The 19,166-nt window shown below is 38.3% G+C and overlaps 2 protein-coding genes across 2 annotated transcripts; one reads left to right on the forward strand and one right to left on the reverse strand.

Moving 5' to 3' along the window:
- Window positions 1–339: 339 nt before the first annotated feature.
- On the forward strand, window positions 340–4,270 carry c17h17orf97 (chromosome 17 C17orf97 homolog). Its single transcript, XM_022206586.2, has 2 exons — window positions 340–781; window positions 2,736–4,270. The coding sequence occupies exons 1-2, from the start codon at window positions 664–666 to the stop codon at window positions 3,143–3,145; spliced, it is 528 nt and encodes a 175-aa protein (XP_022062278.2). The 5' UTR covers window positions 340–663; the 3' UTR covers window positions 3,146–4,270.
- aifm5 (apoptosis inducing factor mitochondria associated 5) lies at window positions 4,009–18,852 on the reverse strand. The gene is made up of 19 exons (XM_022206585.2): window positions 18,539–18,852; window positions 18,266–18,356; window positions 17,181–17,290; window positions 16,300–16,409; window positions 16,177–16,221; window positions 15,824–15,905; window positions 15,214–15,326; window positions 15,021–15,107; window positions 14,703–14,794; window positions 12,149–12,279; window positions 10,857–10,972; window positions 10,686–10,757; window positions 10,509–10,572; window positions 9,205–9,281; window positions 8,742–8,859; window positions 7,698–7,796; window positions 7,509–7,584; window positions 7,289–7,393; window positions 4,009–5,858 (listed from the first exon to the last, which is right to left on the reverse strand). Exons 1-19 carry the CDS (start codon window positions 18,555–18,557, stop codon window positions 5,825–5,827), a joined length of 1,641 nt encoding a protein of 546 aa, XP_022062277.2. The 5' UTR covers window positions 18,558–18,852; the 3' UTR covers window positions 4,009–5,824.
- Window positions 18,853–19,166: the final 314 nt, after the last annotated feature.

The following is a 19,166-nucleotide window of genomic DNA, read 5'->3' on the forward strand; positions in this document are numbered from 1 at the left end:
GGTAAAAATAGGTTGTTTAAAAAAAATCTAATCAAATAAGCCCATAATAGCTTTGACCTTCCAAATAGCCACGATTGACAACCAACCTTACTTTTTCTCGTATTTATGAGATATTTTCTTGCAGTTGTGACATTGAGTCATATTTAATATTTTTTAAAATGAAGTTACATAACAATATCTAATGCAGTAATTTAAAAAAATGTTTAAAGATGTGTCTAACTTATGGGATTTATATGAAGAACACAGTTTTATTTAAAACTACATATTTTTTTATTTTTTTAAACGACCAACCGTTGTTCTCTGAGAAGGTGTGTCCTGTTGCCATGGAGACGCGTCACTGAGCAACGCGACCGTGTAGCGTGATTGTGGAAACGTTTTTCCCCGGAACAAATAGGAAATACCAGAAGTAGCAACGTAGAATCCAGCTTTTTAATTTTTTTTTTAGTCTTTTTGAGTTATTTACAAACGTATTTATTCTCAACTAGGACCAGTGAAGCGGTTGGTCTCGGGCTGAAGGACAACAGCAGCAGATAGTCGCTGCACAGCCGCACTGACTGCGAGTAAACCAAGTTTCCCAGGTCTCTGTTTTATTACGGTGAGCAAGTGAGAGGAATCATCTCCTGAACAAACCTGTTTATCTGCGCTGTGTGCCAACACACCATCATGCCAGAGGACAAAAACTGTAAACTGCTTCAGCCAGCCAGGATGTGTGACCAGAAACAGAAGAAAAAGAAGAAGAGAAAGAAAACCTCTGCTTCCACCACTGAGCCAGAAAATACAGGTAAATAAACTTTTTTAGTATCTGAACTGAAGTAGCAACACTACGATGTTAAATTATATATATTACAAATAAAAATGCTGCTTTTAATTTGCATGAAAGCAGTGAATTTTTTTCAAGTAGTACAAGAAAATCTACTTTTATTTTGAAAAAAGGAAGACACTTGCTCAGAACTTTTTGCGTCAGTCTCTTTGAGTTGTGGCAACTTTGAATAAAATGATGTTGAACCAACTTACAACACTGAATTAGAAAGTAGTTTCAAAAGTAATGTTATTTACTATTTATTTCAGAACTGGTTGCATCAGCACATGTTTTTAGGTTTTTAAGGACTTGAAATCCTAATTTCATGGTGGAGAAAAATTAATAAATCAAGTCATTTTTAAAAGAATTTAAAATCAATTTACTTCAACTTGGATATTGCTTCAAATCAAGTAGTTCAGATTAAATTCCAGACACTATTGCATTTAATTTATTGCCATCATCATTATGTTAACACAACTCACTAAAGCCATGTTTACAACTTTAAAGGTTTATCTAAATCAATAAATTATACTTTTCATTTTAAAATTCTTCATGTCGGTAAGGTTAATTTAATTAGATTTGAGAACCTTAGATTTGAGATTAAAATAATCTGGTTAATAAAAACTGAATTATTGTACTTTTAAGTCCCTTAAAAGCTTTAAATTCCTTTTTTCTAAGAAAAAATGTATTAATATATATTGTGTCAAAACTCAGCCATCAAGTCAAAACATCTTGGAATCTGGAAAAATGCAGAACAATGAAGAACTGAAAAATAGATTTGCTACTGCAGGCTTTGTTGCAGTAAAGGAAATTAAATTACTGTGCCACCTTTTTTTTCATTAAAGTCATATCCTTTGGAAGCAGCCCATGTTCCTGATGGAGTACAAGCTGCCAGCAAACACAGGCACTACTCTGATACAAACTGAATCTAATGAGAAACCTCTCTCTTAGCATGAATTTAAGACACACAGACTGAATGTAGAAGAGGAAAAACAGCCGTTTGAGCTGAGCCTCGTGTATCATCACTGTACCAGCTCAAACTACAGAATGTACACAGTGTGAGCAGCAGCAGAAGAACCGTGTGGTGCTGGTGGAGGATTCCCTGCAGCGCTGAGTAGGTCATTAGAAAATAGGCCCCCTGAGTCTCCTCACTGCAGCTCATTACCGTAAACCAAGCAAAGGGAGCATTAGTAATCTACCCCATGGGTGTCAAACATGCGGTCCGCGGGCCAAAACCGGCCTTCCAGAGGGTCCAATCCGGCCCGTGGGACGACTTCTTAAATTGTAAAAAATTACTGAGAAGACATCAACTGCAGATTTTAAAATTGTATTTGTTTGACTTTTGTCATGTTGTGTTTGGTCTTGTTTGGATTTTTAAGCTCATTTTTTGTCATTTTGTGTCTTTTTTGTCTCATTTTTGTCATTTGTGTCTTTTTTTGTCTCGCTTGTGTTGCTTGTCCATTTTTTGTCGCTTTTGCCTCATTTTTGTCTTGTTTTATCTTGTTTTTGTGATTTTTTTTTGTCTTATTCTTGTCTGACTTTTGTCCTTTTGGTTATAACTATATCATTCAGTTCCAGATGCCTGTGACTGTTTTGTTCCTCTGTAGACACTGTGTGATCTGTAAATTGTAATGTGTAAACAATAAAGTGAGGCATAATGTTTTTGAAATTGAACTTGTTTTTCTGAAGAAATTTCTGGTTTGTAAAAAGATAATTCCTTAAATGTGAACATTTTCAGAATGTACTAAAGGAAGCATTTGGAGTTGTGGTTATTTATAGGTTATTTTGCTGTGATTTTACTGATCCGGCCCGTTAGAGATCAAACTGGGCTGAATGTGGAACCTGAACTGAGATGAGTTTGACACCCCCGCTCTACACCCTCAGCTTTGTTTGGATACTGTGCAGTGGCTAACATGTTCATGCTGCCTCCCTACAGAGAAACCTCAGCCTGGTTCTTTGCCTCCTGAGACCTCGCCGGTGTCCCTGCTGCCCCCTCAGAGTCCTGCTCAGTCTCAAGGCCAGCTTCCCAAACTTAGAGCATCCAGTAAGAAGAGCGGAGAACGTCTGGGCAGCGGCGATCGGAGGAGCAAGAAACACCTCAAGGATTCACCAGAAAGTGGCAGAGGAGCTCCGGTGCAGGGATACGTGACGGAGCTCAGCGTTCAGGCCAGGGAGAGCCTGAGGTGGGAAGGAGCCCTGCAGGACCCCCAGGCCGAGGCCAAGAGGCTGGAGCAGTACAGGGCCAACAGGAGGCAGCGTTACATTGCTCACAGAGAGGCTCTGCTGAAAGAAACCCAGGACACCTTGAGACAGACTTTTTCTCAAGAGCAACGAGGAAAAGTCTGAATCTGAACAACAGGAGGCTGCATCACTGCTGCATCTGAGCTCAGACTGATGTTTGTTCCTAGTTTAAAACAGATTCAGCCACGGTTAAATACAAAGAGAAAATGGAACAGGAGCTGAGCTTGTTGCCAATTCATTACCCTTTAAAGCTCCCGGCTGAAACGCTGTCAAGTACAAACTACGTCCTCTCAGTGCCACGTCTGTCACAAAGACAGGAGCTCCTCCTGCTGAATAGGCCTGTTAAAAACTTAATAGAGGATTTGCACAGCTTATCTTGTGTTGCTGAATTATGTAACGCTGACAGAAAAAGACCCAAATTTGATCTTTCAGGACTGAAACTCGATCAGGATAACACCTCTGAGGCCCACTCTTATCTGTCAGCGAGGTCGGTGAGGGTTAACTGGATGGGAGTCACATTACTTTTTTCAGCACTATGATGTTTAAATGTAAAAACATAGAAATAAAATGGGTGTAAAAGCTCCGTCTGTTCAGCAAATTACTCACTTGGTTGACCTGTGAAGCAATGTGTGAAATGTCAGAGTCATTATTTCTTTCTTGCTTGCTTTTATAAGGCAGTTAAAAGCTACGGAAACGATTCAGTGACGTGTAAATATCATATTTAAGGGGGAACGTTTTAATTTCATTGTCTCTTACCACCTACCTGCTGAGATATCCAAATGTAGTATGATAGAAAAAATGTTTTTCAGATCCACATTAGTGAAGAAAAAGATATTGTAACTTAAATTGTTGGACTGATTTCACAGAGGGACAGATTGTTGTTGTCTGTTCTTCCTGTGATGTTACCACTGGTGGACGATAGATGGCAGAAAAGTCCCACTGAATGAATGCAAAGAAAGACAAAAGTATTGAGCCTGAGATTTTCTTTTTTAATACTTGAACAAATATAACAAAAAAGTTTAAATGACGAGTTCACCGCTGTTGTTTCTGTTTGCGATGATAACAAAGCTAACAAGATAATTCAGCCTCTTCTTCAGGAGATGAATCTTCCACTTGTTCCCCAGGAGAACAGGTATAATTCTCGTACCTCAAGAATTCATAATAAGCCAAATTCTTTTCTGTAGGAATGTGTATGGATGGAAATAAAGGCTTAAGGCTGTTTTTGATGGATATATTTTATGTTGTGAATTGCTGTGAGGATGCAGGACAGACAGGGCGGTCAGCGCGGCTTTCTGCCAGTAAAATGAACAGAAACAGGGAAATTGTTTTGCAATTAACTTTGAAAATCAAACTCCAATGTGTAATAAAATGGGTCAGGTATGTCTTTACTTATCTGTGATCTTAAGCAGTTCGTTTATGAGCTTTAGTGCGGTAAAGAACATAGATTTTCCTGATGTTCAATTCCCACTGTTAGCCAAAAGTAATAATAGTTTCATCTCAAAATAACAATTTATACGCAATAAGTGTATTATACTAAGGTAAATATTTGTCCATACTACAGCTGTCATAGTTACTGCATATTTATTGTAGTCACATTAAGACAATGTCTGTGGAAAATCAGAAAAAAATGCTAAGTCAAATTAATTTTTAAAGTTGTTTATTTTGTGGTTTTGTCTCTTTTTTGGAAAATGAAATAAACTGAAAAATAGCAGTGTATGGAGGTGGAGAGAGAGTTATAATCGTGATGTATATTGTTGGATTATATGAAATTTTTCGAATGTCACAGTTTTTTTAATGCCAATGTTGCTGCCTGGTGAGAACATCAGTCCATACTGTGATACATTTTTTTTAATCAATAATTCAGATCCATATTAAAAAAAAGGGTGAGAAAACATTTAACTTAAAATGCTGATTTCAATTTAGATACAGTTGAATTTTTGCTTTGGATTATATCAAGATCATAGTTGTCACAATTGACAAAAAACAAAAGTACAGAGAAAAAGCCAGCAGCGCCTTCAGACCTCAGATCTGAGAATCGCTGCAGGCCTAGAAGAGCTCTGGATGCTGTGACATGTGGAGAATGAAAGCCCAGGTGTGAAGTAAAGACAGCGATACACCAGCAGAGAGACCGAGGGGGAGAAGAGAGAAAAACACAGCATTTCTTTTGTGAAGGTTTTGTCACGGTTCCTTTTGTTTGCTGTTTGCCGAAGGCCTTTTGTTGCCTGTGTTTTGTCACTGTTGCCTGTTTCAGCACCTCTGTTTCAAAGCGCTGAACGCTCCCCCCTCTGTTCTCCTAATCCTCCCCTCCGACTCACCAGCCGGACCACGAACACGGCTGCAGTCGGCTATTAAGGTCACTTGTGTTTTTTTTTTCCCCAGCAGCCCCATCCAAGTAAAAGGCAGCTTTGTAATATTAACATCAGAGGACACAGCGAGGCATCTTAAATGTGATGTCTCTGGACTGTCACCTGGAGACACGAGTCCATGAAGTTAAAATGAAATAATGACACATATTAGATTAAAAAAAGAAGTGTCAAAAGCTGCATCCATTTGAGGTATCTGTTGTTTACACGTGGACTCCCCCTCACATGAACACCGACTGCATGACGTACAGTTTAAATCCAATACTTCTGCACCGAGCTGTAAACACAACCTCCACTGTGTCTCCTCTGATTGAAACAGTTGAATTCAGGTGACCTCGTCCTCGGTGCAGAGACGGAGGAAGGACTCTGAGGCTGCATGTGAACTCTGTATAGATGATGTACAAGTGGAGGAAAGTGTTGATCAGGACAACTGCTGCCAGCTCTGGTCATCTGATCTGTCAGGGAGAGGAAAGAGAAAAGACATGAGCTTATGTGGATTTACACCGTTTAATGCATTTGATTACCAGCTTGTTCCTCTTGTATATTGCATTACATTTTGACTTTATTTGGAGTCATGTTTCTAGACATCTGGTGAATCGAGTTATTTAAGCTGTCCACAATCAGTCTGCACTACTGTGTATGAAACTAAGAGAAATGTTATATTTCAGTCACTATTTCCAGAGGTTTTTTTTTTCTGTTTTGCTCTCTTTTTCTAATCTGTTTAATGGCATCTTGAGATTTTAACTTCTAATTTTTGACAGGCTGCAATTTGATGAGCATCTACTGAGATTAACATCACAGATCTGGTTGCAAACCTAAATACCACACAGCACCTCTGTAGGCACATTTTAGAGACCTTAATAACCTGCAGGAGGGATTGTGCTGGATTTGCCATAAAAAGGTGTCAGTCAAAGGCACTAATCCACTAATCTAAAATTAATAAAGGCATAAAAAAGACATAAAAAGTCATTCATTGCAATTATTGTTAGGACAATTGATGTACAATTGTCTCATTTTGCTCAGTTTTTGGTCTCTACCAACTCCTGGAGGAAACATCTGGTTGTTTAGCTGCTAAATGCTGCACTGCGTTCAGTAGTTAGCTTTCTCTATCCGCTGTTTGGTGCCTGGCAGGTGTTGTAAAGTGGGTTCTTAGAGCTTCTTCACTGTAAACCACTGCCTGCTGTGAGCAAAAATGACACTTTCAGATGGTAAGAGGGAACCAAAATAGCAAAGCAATGAGCTGAAATTCACTATAAAGTCCTGCAGAGCTGAGGGGAGCTGCAGATTTGAGTGGCAACAGATTAATTGTTTTCACATTTAACTTATGGGTACTTTAACAACAGGAATTAGTTATGGAGGTGTTTTCAGAATCGACTAAAACTTTCCTATCAGTTTGATTACAAAGGTATTTAATCTCCTCCACAGTGAAAGATAATGAACTCATGCTCTTCAGAGACAAAACAAATGTTTATAATACTATCTACTGTATGTTTGTCTTTCATAAAAGTAATTCTTAAAAGTAAGGACAGAAACTCTTAAGCTTAGGAGCACGACATAAATGCAATCTCTCTAGAGTGCTTTTGTTTAATGGAGTAAAAGAAAGAACAAAATGACACGGAGCGAATCTGTAACATGGAGAAAAGAAACACCAACTCTAGGAGACAAGAAGGGACAGGGTTTAAGGGAAATGTGGTGTTTAGCCTAAAAATATGACTTCATCATTTATGTCAATTAAAATTCATCAGTATCAGCTACAGATGCTTCCTCTTGGTTTATTCAGAGTAAATAAAACTGTCTACGTGTCTGTGAAGCCGGCTGCTGTTCAGGTTATCAAAGAATCTAAAGATGGAAACAAAGTAGGAACAAGCAGAACCATTCTACGTACTGAGCCTCTTTCTTTGTGATGACTTTTCTTGCTGTGAGCCTCTCAGCTACTGCAGACACGACTGGATCGTAGTTTAGACCCGCTGCTGCTATCACCTCGTCGTTCCTACAAGAAAAAATACAATAACACACATATAGTTAGATATTACTCACATAGGTGTTACGTCTTTCAGTTTTGAGGTGTTCATTGTTTCCAGAAGCAGATGTTCTTCTTGACTTACTTGATGTACAAAGCCAGGAACTTCCTCTGCTCAAAGCTTCCTTTGATTACAATATCAGTGTATCCCTCCCCGTAGCCTGCACACGACCAAAATAAAAGTTACATTTAAAGAAGCGGGAGCATCAGAGGTCTATCATTGGGGTGTTTAGCATACGTGCAATTACTGAGCACAGGTTTTGTGTTTGCTCACCTGTATATCGGATGGTTTTCCCCAGTAGGACGGTCCAGTAGTAAGGAACTGAGTTGAGTTCACTTTGTTTGTTCAGTATGTTCAGAGCTACTGTTCTCCCTGAAAACCAATTAAAAAAAAAAAAAAGTTTCACTGCAAATGAAGCCAGAGACGATAACTGTATTTTGGATATTTAAGATGTAATATGTTAAGAAGAATAAGGGATACTGAGGGTTTAGCATAGTATTTACTAGTAGAGTGTATCTCATAACATCATCTTTGTTTTTCATACAGAACCTGATTGTTTAACATGTTTTCTTTATGGGGATTGCAGCACTTAGAATTGAGTAACGGAAATGAAATATGGAGAATGTAAGCTTGGATTTGGCCAAACAAAACAATGTCACACATTACAATCTGACAGTTCTTCCTTGTGTAAAAGATCATTTTTAAAGATAACATGCCTTTCAAGTCCAGATTTGGGGTAAAATAAAATGTGCATTGTAAAAGATTAGAATAAAATTTTAACTACTGACAAGAAAATACAACTGATTACAGAGTGTTTCCTGCACAGAGGATCATCATCAGTACCAAAATGGTAAGAACTGAGACTAAAAATAGCAATTCTTTTTGCCAATTTTGTTAATTATTCATTTACTTAAGCATGAGAGACTATTGTGTTTATCTAATGGTCAGAAATAACAAGAAAATTGCCGTCTATAAAGGCAACCTAGAATCACTGCCTCACTGTCATCTTTGTGGCTAAATCATGACAACAGAAGATTTAAATACATATTATTCATATTTCAAAAAACACAAATGTCACACACATGTGTTTCCATGGCAACAATCAGTGCTGAACAGTGACACCAAATGACAAGAAATCAGAAAACACCGTTTGTAATGTGATGGAAGTCTACAACAGCGTCAGTATTCAGTGTTTTATAGTTTTAAGGGAGTTTAAATTTAACCCAAAATTAGTGGGAAATTAGTCCTGCCAACCCTCTCACATACAAAGTTTTCTTTGTGAAGCCAACATAAGCATTTATGTCGTTTCTGCGTTACCGTGTGCTTGTGCCATCTGCCAGTGTCCGATGGTCACCAGCTGGTTGTTGGCCATCGCCAGTGGGAAGGTGACCACGTCTCCTCCACTGAACACATCGGGGACGTTGGTCCGCATGCACTGTAGGAGGAAAAAACAGGCAGAAAACTGATGATTAAAGGTGCAGAATACACTGATTAATATGGGTGTATTAATCCTAATGTTATGTGTGTCTATTTACCAGCACCAAACACATTTTGTTCTTATCCAAGAATTACGCTCAGTGACAACAAGAAGGAGTCCTGCAATAGAATGGCCTCTACAGCCCTGATCTCACTGAAAGTTTACATTTAGTCACATTCAGCCCAGCAGGGAAGCCCGTGGGCTCCAAAAAACATTTGAACTAAACACAAGTTTAAAGAAAATGTAGGACTCGTGGTTACAAGTTTAAAACAAAAGCACAATATTAGAACATTATTAGCTGACCTTGTCGACAATAACAAAGTTTTTCGCATTCATCTGTATTTTGGTGCCTTGTAGGAACTCTGAGTTTGGGATGCTGCCTGGTGGACGAGAGGAAAAAGACAGATGCAGTTAAGCAGGTTTTTTGATTTTGTCTTGTAAAAATTCTAAAATTAGACAGAAAAGCTGCTACTTAACAATTATTCAACTGGTTGCAGATTTTTTTGTCAGGTGACAAATTGATCATTGGACTAATTATTTCAACTGTACACTTGAGTAATTTAATTTATAACAAAGCGGGATATTTCATTTGATCTTTATGCCTTTTGTATGCAAATATCTTAACTTGTAAAGAAACGAAAGTTGTCAGAAATATCTAGTGAAATGAAAGGTACAACATTTTCCCTCAGAGAACAAAACTATTCTTTAGTAAAAATACCTCAAGTTTGCACTTCAGTACAATATTCAAATACATGTAGGGTACTTAGTTACATTCAACAACTAAACATTTTGGGAAATATATTTATTCTCTGTATGGTGGAAAGTCAGGAGAGAAGACTGACAGCAGTCAAACATCACTCCACTAAATATGAAGCTACAGCCAGCTGCTGATTAGCTTAGCTTAGCTTAGCACAAAGACTGGAAACAGGGGTAAACCATTACGTGACTAAGTCCAAAGATAACAATATCTGCCTACCAGTACTTGTAAAACGGAGTAATTTCAATACCTTCTTTTAATGTGTACACGAACTCGAGCATTTTGAGACTATTTCTTATTTGTAAGCAGCTAGCAAAGACTCCAGGAAGCAGCTATTCCTACACTTCAAATAGTTCACTATAGCACCCTCATATAAGGGCAAATTACTGTTTTGCACTGTCATTTTTGCACATATTAACCAAATGTGATATAGTTTGTTCATTAATAAGCAATAGAAGTGCTGGTAGGTGGATGACTGTATAATATATCTTCACTTCTCATCTCTCTATCTGAAAATGAATAGGTTTTGTTTGTTAAATGTTGAACTATGTGACTTTGAGACACAGCAAAATAATGCAAATTTCCTCAGGGAATCAAAAATCAACATACTAAGACTTTTAATTACTTTGAGGAGAAATATTTTGCAGTGAGAGTGAAAGATGATCGTTTCTCAGTTTTATATATAAAGCTCAAATAAACGTTCTGGATCAAAAATTCTATAAAAGCTAGTAGAGGTTCTCCAAAATTTATTAAATGATATTTCCTGTTTTATATAAAGTGATGGCACACAGTACAACGACTAATGAGGGAAATGAGAGGAAAGATGGATAAAAATCTGCATTGCACTTACCAACACCAACAATCAAAACATCTGCTGGGATAACTGTCCCACTTTTTAGCACAACCTCCTTCACCTTGAGGAAAAGGAAAGGATGATGACACGACGGGCAGGAACGACAGTGAATATTTATATTTTCTTATTGCAAACTAAATTTCACTCTCAGTGTCGTGCTGATGTTTATGATACCTTTCCATTCACACCTTTGACCTCTGTCACACTGTCATTCATGTAGAACTTCACGCCCTTCTCCGACAGCATCTGCAGGAACATCAGAGTTTCAACAACTAGACACTGAGCTGAAAAGAGAAGTGATGTGATGATACAATACAGGACTCTCTGTGTTTGTCTCTCCCTTACCATCATGGTGACTCTGCCGATTTCACGGCCCAGTGTGTTTTGATACGGAAGCTCACTGCTGCCGATTACTGTGATACTGGAGGCTTTACCTATCATATAAGATGCAACCTCCATACCTGGAAAAAAATATATTAGTGCTGTCGATAAAAAAAAATCAGAAGTATGGCTGTATGGAACCCCAAAACTGACAAAATGTAGAAAAAGGTTGGCAGACAAAACTACAACTAAATACACCATTAAGTGATATTGTTCGTCAAATGGTGTGCAAAAACTATTGGGTCATCATGAGGAATACAGAAGACAGTTTGTATGCTTTTCATCCAGTAATTTCCCTGGATTCACATGAATATGATCATATAAACTTAAGGACATATTGGGAATATATAATTAAAGGCATTAGAGGAGATTTAATTTCCAACGACTTTGAACGTAGCATGCGCATGCGCACATACAACCTCTCCCTCACCCCCCTCTAACCTTCCCCCTCTTAACATTTACGAAGAAACGCCCTCCTCCAGAAACTTGCGTAGGACTCGTGAAGTTGTCTTTTACGGCTGGGACCCCTGGATCTTTATCTGCCATTATGTAAAAAAAGATGAGCAAAACAAGTCGCCAGCTACCTACGAAGCTATACCAGAGCAACACATACAGAAAACACATAAGTCGAAGGCGTACGTAATCTACGTAACTGGGCCTGAGCCGGAAGATTTTTGATTGACAGGAAAGGGAGCAAAGCTAACGCCTCGGTCTGAGCACGTTGATTGGCTGATGTTTTTCAGGTCCTGCCATGTCCACAGTTATTTATTTATTTATTTTTATTCTTTTAGAGACCGTACATACAAGTCCACTAAAGGTCAGTATATTCATTTTATGTGAATCAGACAAATTAAACGAAAAAAACATCCTCCATAATGCCTTTAACAGATATATGATTCAATTTGTGAGGCCAAAACTAAAGCGGTGGAATAAATTTGGTTTTAATTTCTTTCATGAAGTCACTGAGAGTTAAAGTAAAAGCATAAAATCTTATGTTTCTTTGCTTTATGTATTTAAATAAGATTGCAGTTTAATTTAATAATATAAAACATTTTATTTTCATGTTTCTGAGGTCATCTGATAACCTATTATCTATTTTGTAGGTTTTGGGCTTCCATAACACTTTGAATTTTATGTTTTATCTACACTTCACAGTCAAATATTATTGCAGCAGGTTTGATTCTGTTGTGTCTGTTTCCTCCTGCACATATTCAGTCAAAACAAACGTAAAAATATGTGCAGGTTTTGCACAGTACCAACAAAGGAGGTTCCCACGAGGACGATGTTGCTGCCCTGACAGGCAGCGTGGATTTGTCGGGCATCCTCTGGTGTCTCCAGCATCTTGACGTTGTCCAACTTGATGCCCGGCACATCCAGACCCTTTGCTCTGGAGGACAATGACTCTGTTAATAAGTAATGCAGTGCAGTACAGCAGTGATGCAGCAGTGACCACTTTTCTCTAGATAAAGTTACAGCTATCACATCTTCTGCTGGTCATAGCTGATTGAACTGTAACCAAAATTGTTGCACTCAAGAGAATTTCTCTGGTACCAGTTTCCCAAAAGCAATACATCTTACAGGTGAAGAGCTTTCTTAGAGCATTTTATACAAATACACTTAAATTTCTGCATACTCGTGGCATTAGAAATTTCTAAACATTGACTGTTTATGGTACTGAGGACTCAAGATTCAAGAACTTTATTGTCATATACACAGTAGAAACGCAGTGGTTACCCTGATAAAGACTCTACTGAATGCAAAGTGACTTTGTTAATAACCTATCTCTAAGCTGAGCAATATATTGAAAACACACTTATCACCGCATATATTATGACAGTATAAAAGTGAAGCCTGATGTGCAGTAAACAGCCACAACTATGAAAGTCTATAAACTATATACTACTACTACTACTATAAAAGTAGTTTAAGTAACTACACTAGACTAAAAACTGTTTTACCTGCTTCTTAAATCAGATGTTACTCTGAGACTCATAAAACTTAAACCTTCCCTCAAGTTTATTGGAATAAATGTCACCTATTGTGATATTATAATTTCTCTGTTTAAGATACAATGAATATGTTATGATCCCTGTTCCAGCTCCTGCCCTTCTTTCTCCTTTTTTCTCTTTTCTTCCTTCTATCTTCTTCTTCCTGTCTTTTTCATCGGTCTCTTTTGTATTTCTGTCACTCATCCTGTCATCTCTCTTCCTGTTGTCTCTCTCTCCTTGTCTTGTCCCTCTGGCTCCCTCTGTTTGTGTCTGTTGGTCTCTGCGTCTGTCTGTCTGCCTCCTTGTCTCACTCACCTGCCTGCACTTTGCTGATTGCTGTAATGCACATCAGCTGCACTAATTAGTTCACTCCTTTCACCTGTTCTCCACCTCGCCTCCACCTATTTAAGCTTCGTGCTTTCATTCACTCCCTGCTGGATCATAGACTGTCATGCTGTCACAGATTCTTTCCCCCCCTCTTGGTTTTTGTTCTCCACACCAAGCCCTGCGAACCCCTCATCTGCTTCAGCCCCTTGGACTTTCCTGCTTTCCCCATCCTGGAAAACCAGGATGGGGAAACACAATGTGCAGCTAAATGTGTATAAATTAAAAGAAAATAGTTAATCAGAATCTGAAATTTTTCAATCAGGAAAATTGGTTGTATTATCTTATCCATCCATCTATCATCTATACACTGCTTAATGCTCATTAGGGCCATGAGGGGCTGGAGTCTATCCCAGCTGACTGAGGGTGAAGGCAGTTCACACCCTGGACAGGTAGCCAGTCTATCACAGAGCTACATAGAACGACAGATAATGACACTCGCATTCACACCTACAGACAATTTAGAATAAAAAATTAACCTCAGCATGTTTTTGAACTCTGGGAAGAAGCTGGAGAACCCCCCATGCTACACAGACAAAACATGTAAACTCCACTCAAAGAGACCCCGGGACCTTTGAGCTGTGAAGTGACAGTGGCAACTTAATCTACAATTATTTCTAAGAGCATCTTCAGATTTGCACATAAGAAAACTCAGATGAAGTTTACAAACATCTTAGTATCAAGACATTTTGGGGTTCATAGTGCAGCTGCTAAAAGCCAACTTATGTTTCTGTATCTACATGTTGCGCAAGCTGTTTTCTTTATTGATATGGTTTTTTTTATACTTCTATGCAACTCTGAGAAACCTCACAAAGTAAGAGCTCTTCCTCTTGCTGTCTGGAGATGAGCACCATGTGTTGAATGTGTCCACATTTTCATTCCCTGACAACAGAAATATACACTGTTCGGTGCGCATCATGGAATATTATCAGAAGTTAAGCCAAGAATCTCCTCAGAGCCCCTTAGCCACAAGAACCCCTGAAACAAATTTCAAATGTAAGTTTTTTTTTTCTGTTCGTAACTTTTTGAAATAAAGGATTAAAGTTAATTAGGTGAGCTAATTGATTTTGTTCAAGAGCCTCCAAATTTAAAGCTATAGCGTGCACAAGAAAGCATCACAGATTTTAGGACTGTTAGAGATGAAATATTTTGTTACTTGATTCAAAGCATTCAGGTTTTCAAGGCAAAACTGAGAGTATATCACAAAGTCAGGATTTCTGATCATCAATAATTAATGAGCAAATGCTGCATTTCTCAATAAAAAAGCTGCATTTCTACAGTGCCATACTGCACTCCCTGAGTAGTTTTCTTGTTGCTGATGTGAACATTTACACACCCGAGGCATGACCAAAGTGTTTGCTTCTAGCCCCAAAAAGACTTTGCTTCAACTGAAATGCTTCGATGCACAGATTATGTTTCTGTGTGTTTTTGTGTTTACCTGCAGCCTGTGGAGATGAGGAGATGGTCGTAGCTCTGCACTGAACCATCATTAAATGTGACTGTCTTCATGTCTGTGTCCATGGAAAGCGCCTGTAAACGCAGCGAGAATTCACAGTTTGACCTTTAACACTGAAGCAGGATGAATCTGTACACACTCAGGTCTCAGTGTTTTCACTGTTTACTTAGGAAGACAGACCCAGGACAAGATAAGTGTGTTTTCTAGAGGGAAATTCACCTCTCAAAGTCTGTGCAGACAAGACTGCAGATCAAGAAAAACATAAAGTGTCACGGATAAAATGCTGCCACATGTACTCACTTCTTTCTTGAGCCACACCTCAATGTCATATTGTTGGAAAAACTCCGCCCTCCTCAGCAGGATGGTTTCACTCTCCACATTCATTACCTGGAAGATGGGAGCAGGGGCGTGTAATGGAAAAGAATCAGAAAACACACGCATATTCATCACTAAGCCTGTTGGTGTTCTAATCATGTTGTTTCCACTGCAGCACCTTGCTCAGACGGGTTTTGTCGTAAGGTAAAAGGTCGTCTCTGGTCACCATGATGATTCTTCCACCGAAGTTTTCCTGCCGCAGAATCTCAGCGCAGATCAGTGATGCAGCTCCTGCACTTCCAAAGAGTTGACACATTATCGCACACACTGAAAAACACATTCAGTACATGCATATGACTGTGTACATGTACGCAGATTCGCCGCATAGTTATCCTCATCTGTGCAAATCCAGTGAAGCGCCTCATTTCATCAAGATAACACACAATATCTACTAACCTGAAATCACCAGACTTCCCTCACATTTTCAATTTACAGCGATGTTAAATGTAAAACAGCAACAATTCTCAGTATTTCTGCTTCAAATGTGGCTTCAACAGTATCATTCTAGTCATTTCATGAATGATGAACAAATCAATATGTCTGTTAATTTACTTTTTCTTGGGGGACACGACGGAAAATGTCACTTACTAATTGAGTGTTTGTGTGAAGTCTCTGATTTGTCTGTTCTGGGCTTCGTCATCAGTGCATCATTGCTTTTGTAAAGCTACAGTCCCTTTGTTTCAGCTTTAAATGACGAATGAAGGACACAGATGTAGGTCCACACTCACCTCCTCCCAGCAGCAGCACAGTGTGAGTCACTCCTGGTTCTGCCGTTCCCATACTCTTTATTCTTTTTTGCTGCCTGAGAGACTGAATTATGTACAAACATGTGATTATATAAGCTCATCAAAAGGAAAACTGGCAATATTTACAAATGAAATGCTATAAATAATATGTTTTAGTCACCTACAATAAATCCAACCTACAATATTCATAGATGTACTTGCAACAGATTACATTACAAAAGTGAAAATTTTACAGACAAATGCTCTTTGCTGCCTTGAATACAAAACATTGCATCACTGTCTGGAGTGATGCAGTGAGAAGCTTTAACATGAAGCTGAAAAGATAACTTTCTTACCTTTTTATTTACAGACACATACACTTTGCTGTTTCGAATATTGACCTGAAAAAGAGGGGGGGAAAAAAACTAAATGAAAATAACAGTCCTCATGAGCTAAATGTCTGTCTCTCTGGTTCGTACCTTGTGACAAGGTAAACAGTCTATGCCGGGAAACTCCTCCAGATCTCCAGTTTGGACGTTAAAACAGGAGCCGTGCCACGGACAGCGCACTCTTTGGCCAGTAAGAACTCCTGAACACATAGAGACACACTTATCATCGACATACTAACAGGCAAATATAAAGACAAACTAATAACCCTGTAAAACCCACTGCTGCAGAAATACAAGTTTTATTTTTGCTCATTTGTTATATATACTTTTTAGGTTTTTTTTTCTCATTTTCTTCTATACTGGTGTTTTTATGTGTGTTTCTGTGATGTGTAAAATGCGGCTGTAACAAGTGATCAATAAACTACTTCAGCTGTCAGTATTAGTTTATCGGTGTCACAGCCAGTTTGTTTAAATGCCACTTTTCTGCTCACAGACTCAACTAAAGTACTGAAATGCATTTATACAGAGTCATATATATATTTTGTGGAAAAAACATGCACATATCTTCTTTCTTTTTTTTTATCTATGATGTTTTGTATCATATCTATCTTAAATATCAAATTATAACTCTGAACTTTTGAGGACTGTGCTGCTCTTTTCATCCGACTTCCACTAATGTATTGTATTATGTAACCACCATGTACTGTACACCACTGAACATGTAAGGTAGCTATTTCAGTCTGTTTAATCCCTATTTTCTGCCCCCTTTTCTTATATTTATTCTTTATGTTACACTCTGTTTAGTTTTTGTGTAAAATCCTAGTCTTTGACAGCATTATTTGCAATGGAACTTTTACTTTTTGTGTTTCATGTGTACAGACAGCATCCATTTCTCTTTTGAAATAACAAAACATTTTGTCTGTCTGTTTCAAAAAGTGAGTAAATGACACCATCATCTTGTGCTTTCATACCTTTGCTCAGTGGAGCTCCGTAATGTGTGCACTGGTTACCGATGGCGCTGTATTTTCCATCGGTACGTGCCAACAACACGGTGTGACGACCCACTTCAACCTCCATCATCCTGAGATAAAAAAACACAAATAGACGTACAGAAAGAGATTTTTAAAGATGTAGAGTTTTATTCTGTTTTCTAAACTTGCATTCCAGTCTCATACATGGAATCTCTGCAGTGAAAGTGACCTTTAGGTTTAAATTTAAGCCTCTAAGCTCCATGGAGTCCATCAGTTCAACACTTTGCTCCACACTGGAGTATCCTTATTGCTATTGGGTGGATTACGGTGAAATTTCATGTAAACATTCCTCACAGAGAGCAAATTCTACAGATTTGAATGATACCCTGACTGTTCCTTCAGGCACCACAAGGTTCAGATTTATGATTTGGTTAAGTGAAACATTTTCATCAGCTCCCATGAAATGCTGTACAGACATTCATGCCTTACTCAGGATAGATTGAAAAAACTCTGATGAACCTTGAACCCCTAAAATGAATCACATTAAAAAATCATTTCCAAACATAAAACACATTTTATAACTTTGATGTCACACGAGATTGCATTTACGTTTTTGACTTTTAAATGCTGAATGATGATATTATTCAGGCATATGGGTTCTCTAAAGCCTCTTGAGACAATTTGACTGTAATTGGCGCTACATAAATAAAACTGAATTGAATTATTGACAACATGGAAATGAACTGTAATTACATAGTAGTATTGCACATGAAATTAAAAGTGCAATTTAATTTATCAACAGGAAATATTTGTTAAATTATTTTAACTGCCTTTTTATGTTAAAAATGTTTCATTTAAAATCTAAATGTTCTGGCTATTCGCAGTTACATAGTGTTATTTTACATTAGACTTGTAAATTTTTGTAACTGTCTTTGTAGTATTATTCAAAAATATGTTAAAATATGTAGTATAAAAGGGAAACATATTACAAACAAAAATGAATTGAGTTTTTTTTTTTTTACAGTATAAATAATTGTGCAGATTTATGCTTAAAGGCTGTGAACATGCCTCCCTCCCGTTCTTACTGTCCGTCCTGCAGCTCTGACTCCACACACACCTCCTCTGTCAGCTCCTCTGATAAATCCTCTGGATCAGAGTCTGGAAACTCACCATGGGCTGAACAAACAACGTCCAAAACAGTTAAACAAACCGCCTCACTGAAGGCAAACTCCTCAGAAACAGATCATTATTTTCAATACAATACACTTAGAAAAAACACACAGGGTGCTGTGATTGATAAAATAACCCCTGATCACTATCAGACTGTTGAATCAATAAAAATACAAACAGCTACTCACAGGATTTGGTCCTCGGCATGTCTCTGATTCAACTGTAACACCACACAGATACACACAACCCCTCCAGCAACATTAAAAGTCAGTCAGACGCTCAGCTGGAAGCAGTTTCAGCCGCAGTCAGAGGTCACTTTGTTTTCTGCCCAGCTGCTGAATGATGAGAGTCCATTTCCATGGCAACCGGTCCATCCCCAACCCGCATCCCTCGAGGCTGTAAAAAGTGCACAGTTTAGGCCTGATAAGACAAGCAAAACCACCCAAAAAGTTACTTTGGTGACTCCAGTGAATGAACAGTTTGGGTGCTGCGGCTGCTCACGTTCAGCCCCGTTATTGTTTCAGAGAAAGGAGACGGCGGTCCTTTGTTTTTCACAACGGCAGCACAGAGAAAAGCTGACGGGGCTGAACGCTGAATGGACAGATGACAAAGCAGCACTTACAAAACCAGAGGTAGCTGCTATCATTCATACATGATTCAAGGTTCAGCAGTGAAAAGCTCAAGGATTTAAAACTAGAACAGTTTAAGAAAAAGGCCTTATATTCAGTGTTTTTACAAGCCAAAAAGTCATTTAGTCATTTATTGAAGAAAAGAATGAGTGCATTAATCTGCAATGAAATCAGCTGCTAGTTACAG

Source organism: Acanthochromis polyacanthus, chromosome 17 (genome assembly GCF_021347895.1).
Source record: "Acanthochromis polyacanthus isolate Apoly-LR-REF ecotype Palm Island chromosome 17, KAUST_Apoly_ChrSc, whole genome shotgun sequence".
Classification (NCBI taxonomy): domain Eukaryota; kingdom Metazoa; phylum Chordata; class Actinopteri; family Pomacentridae; genus Acanthochromis; species Acanthochromis polyacanthus.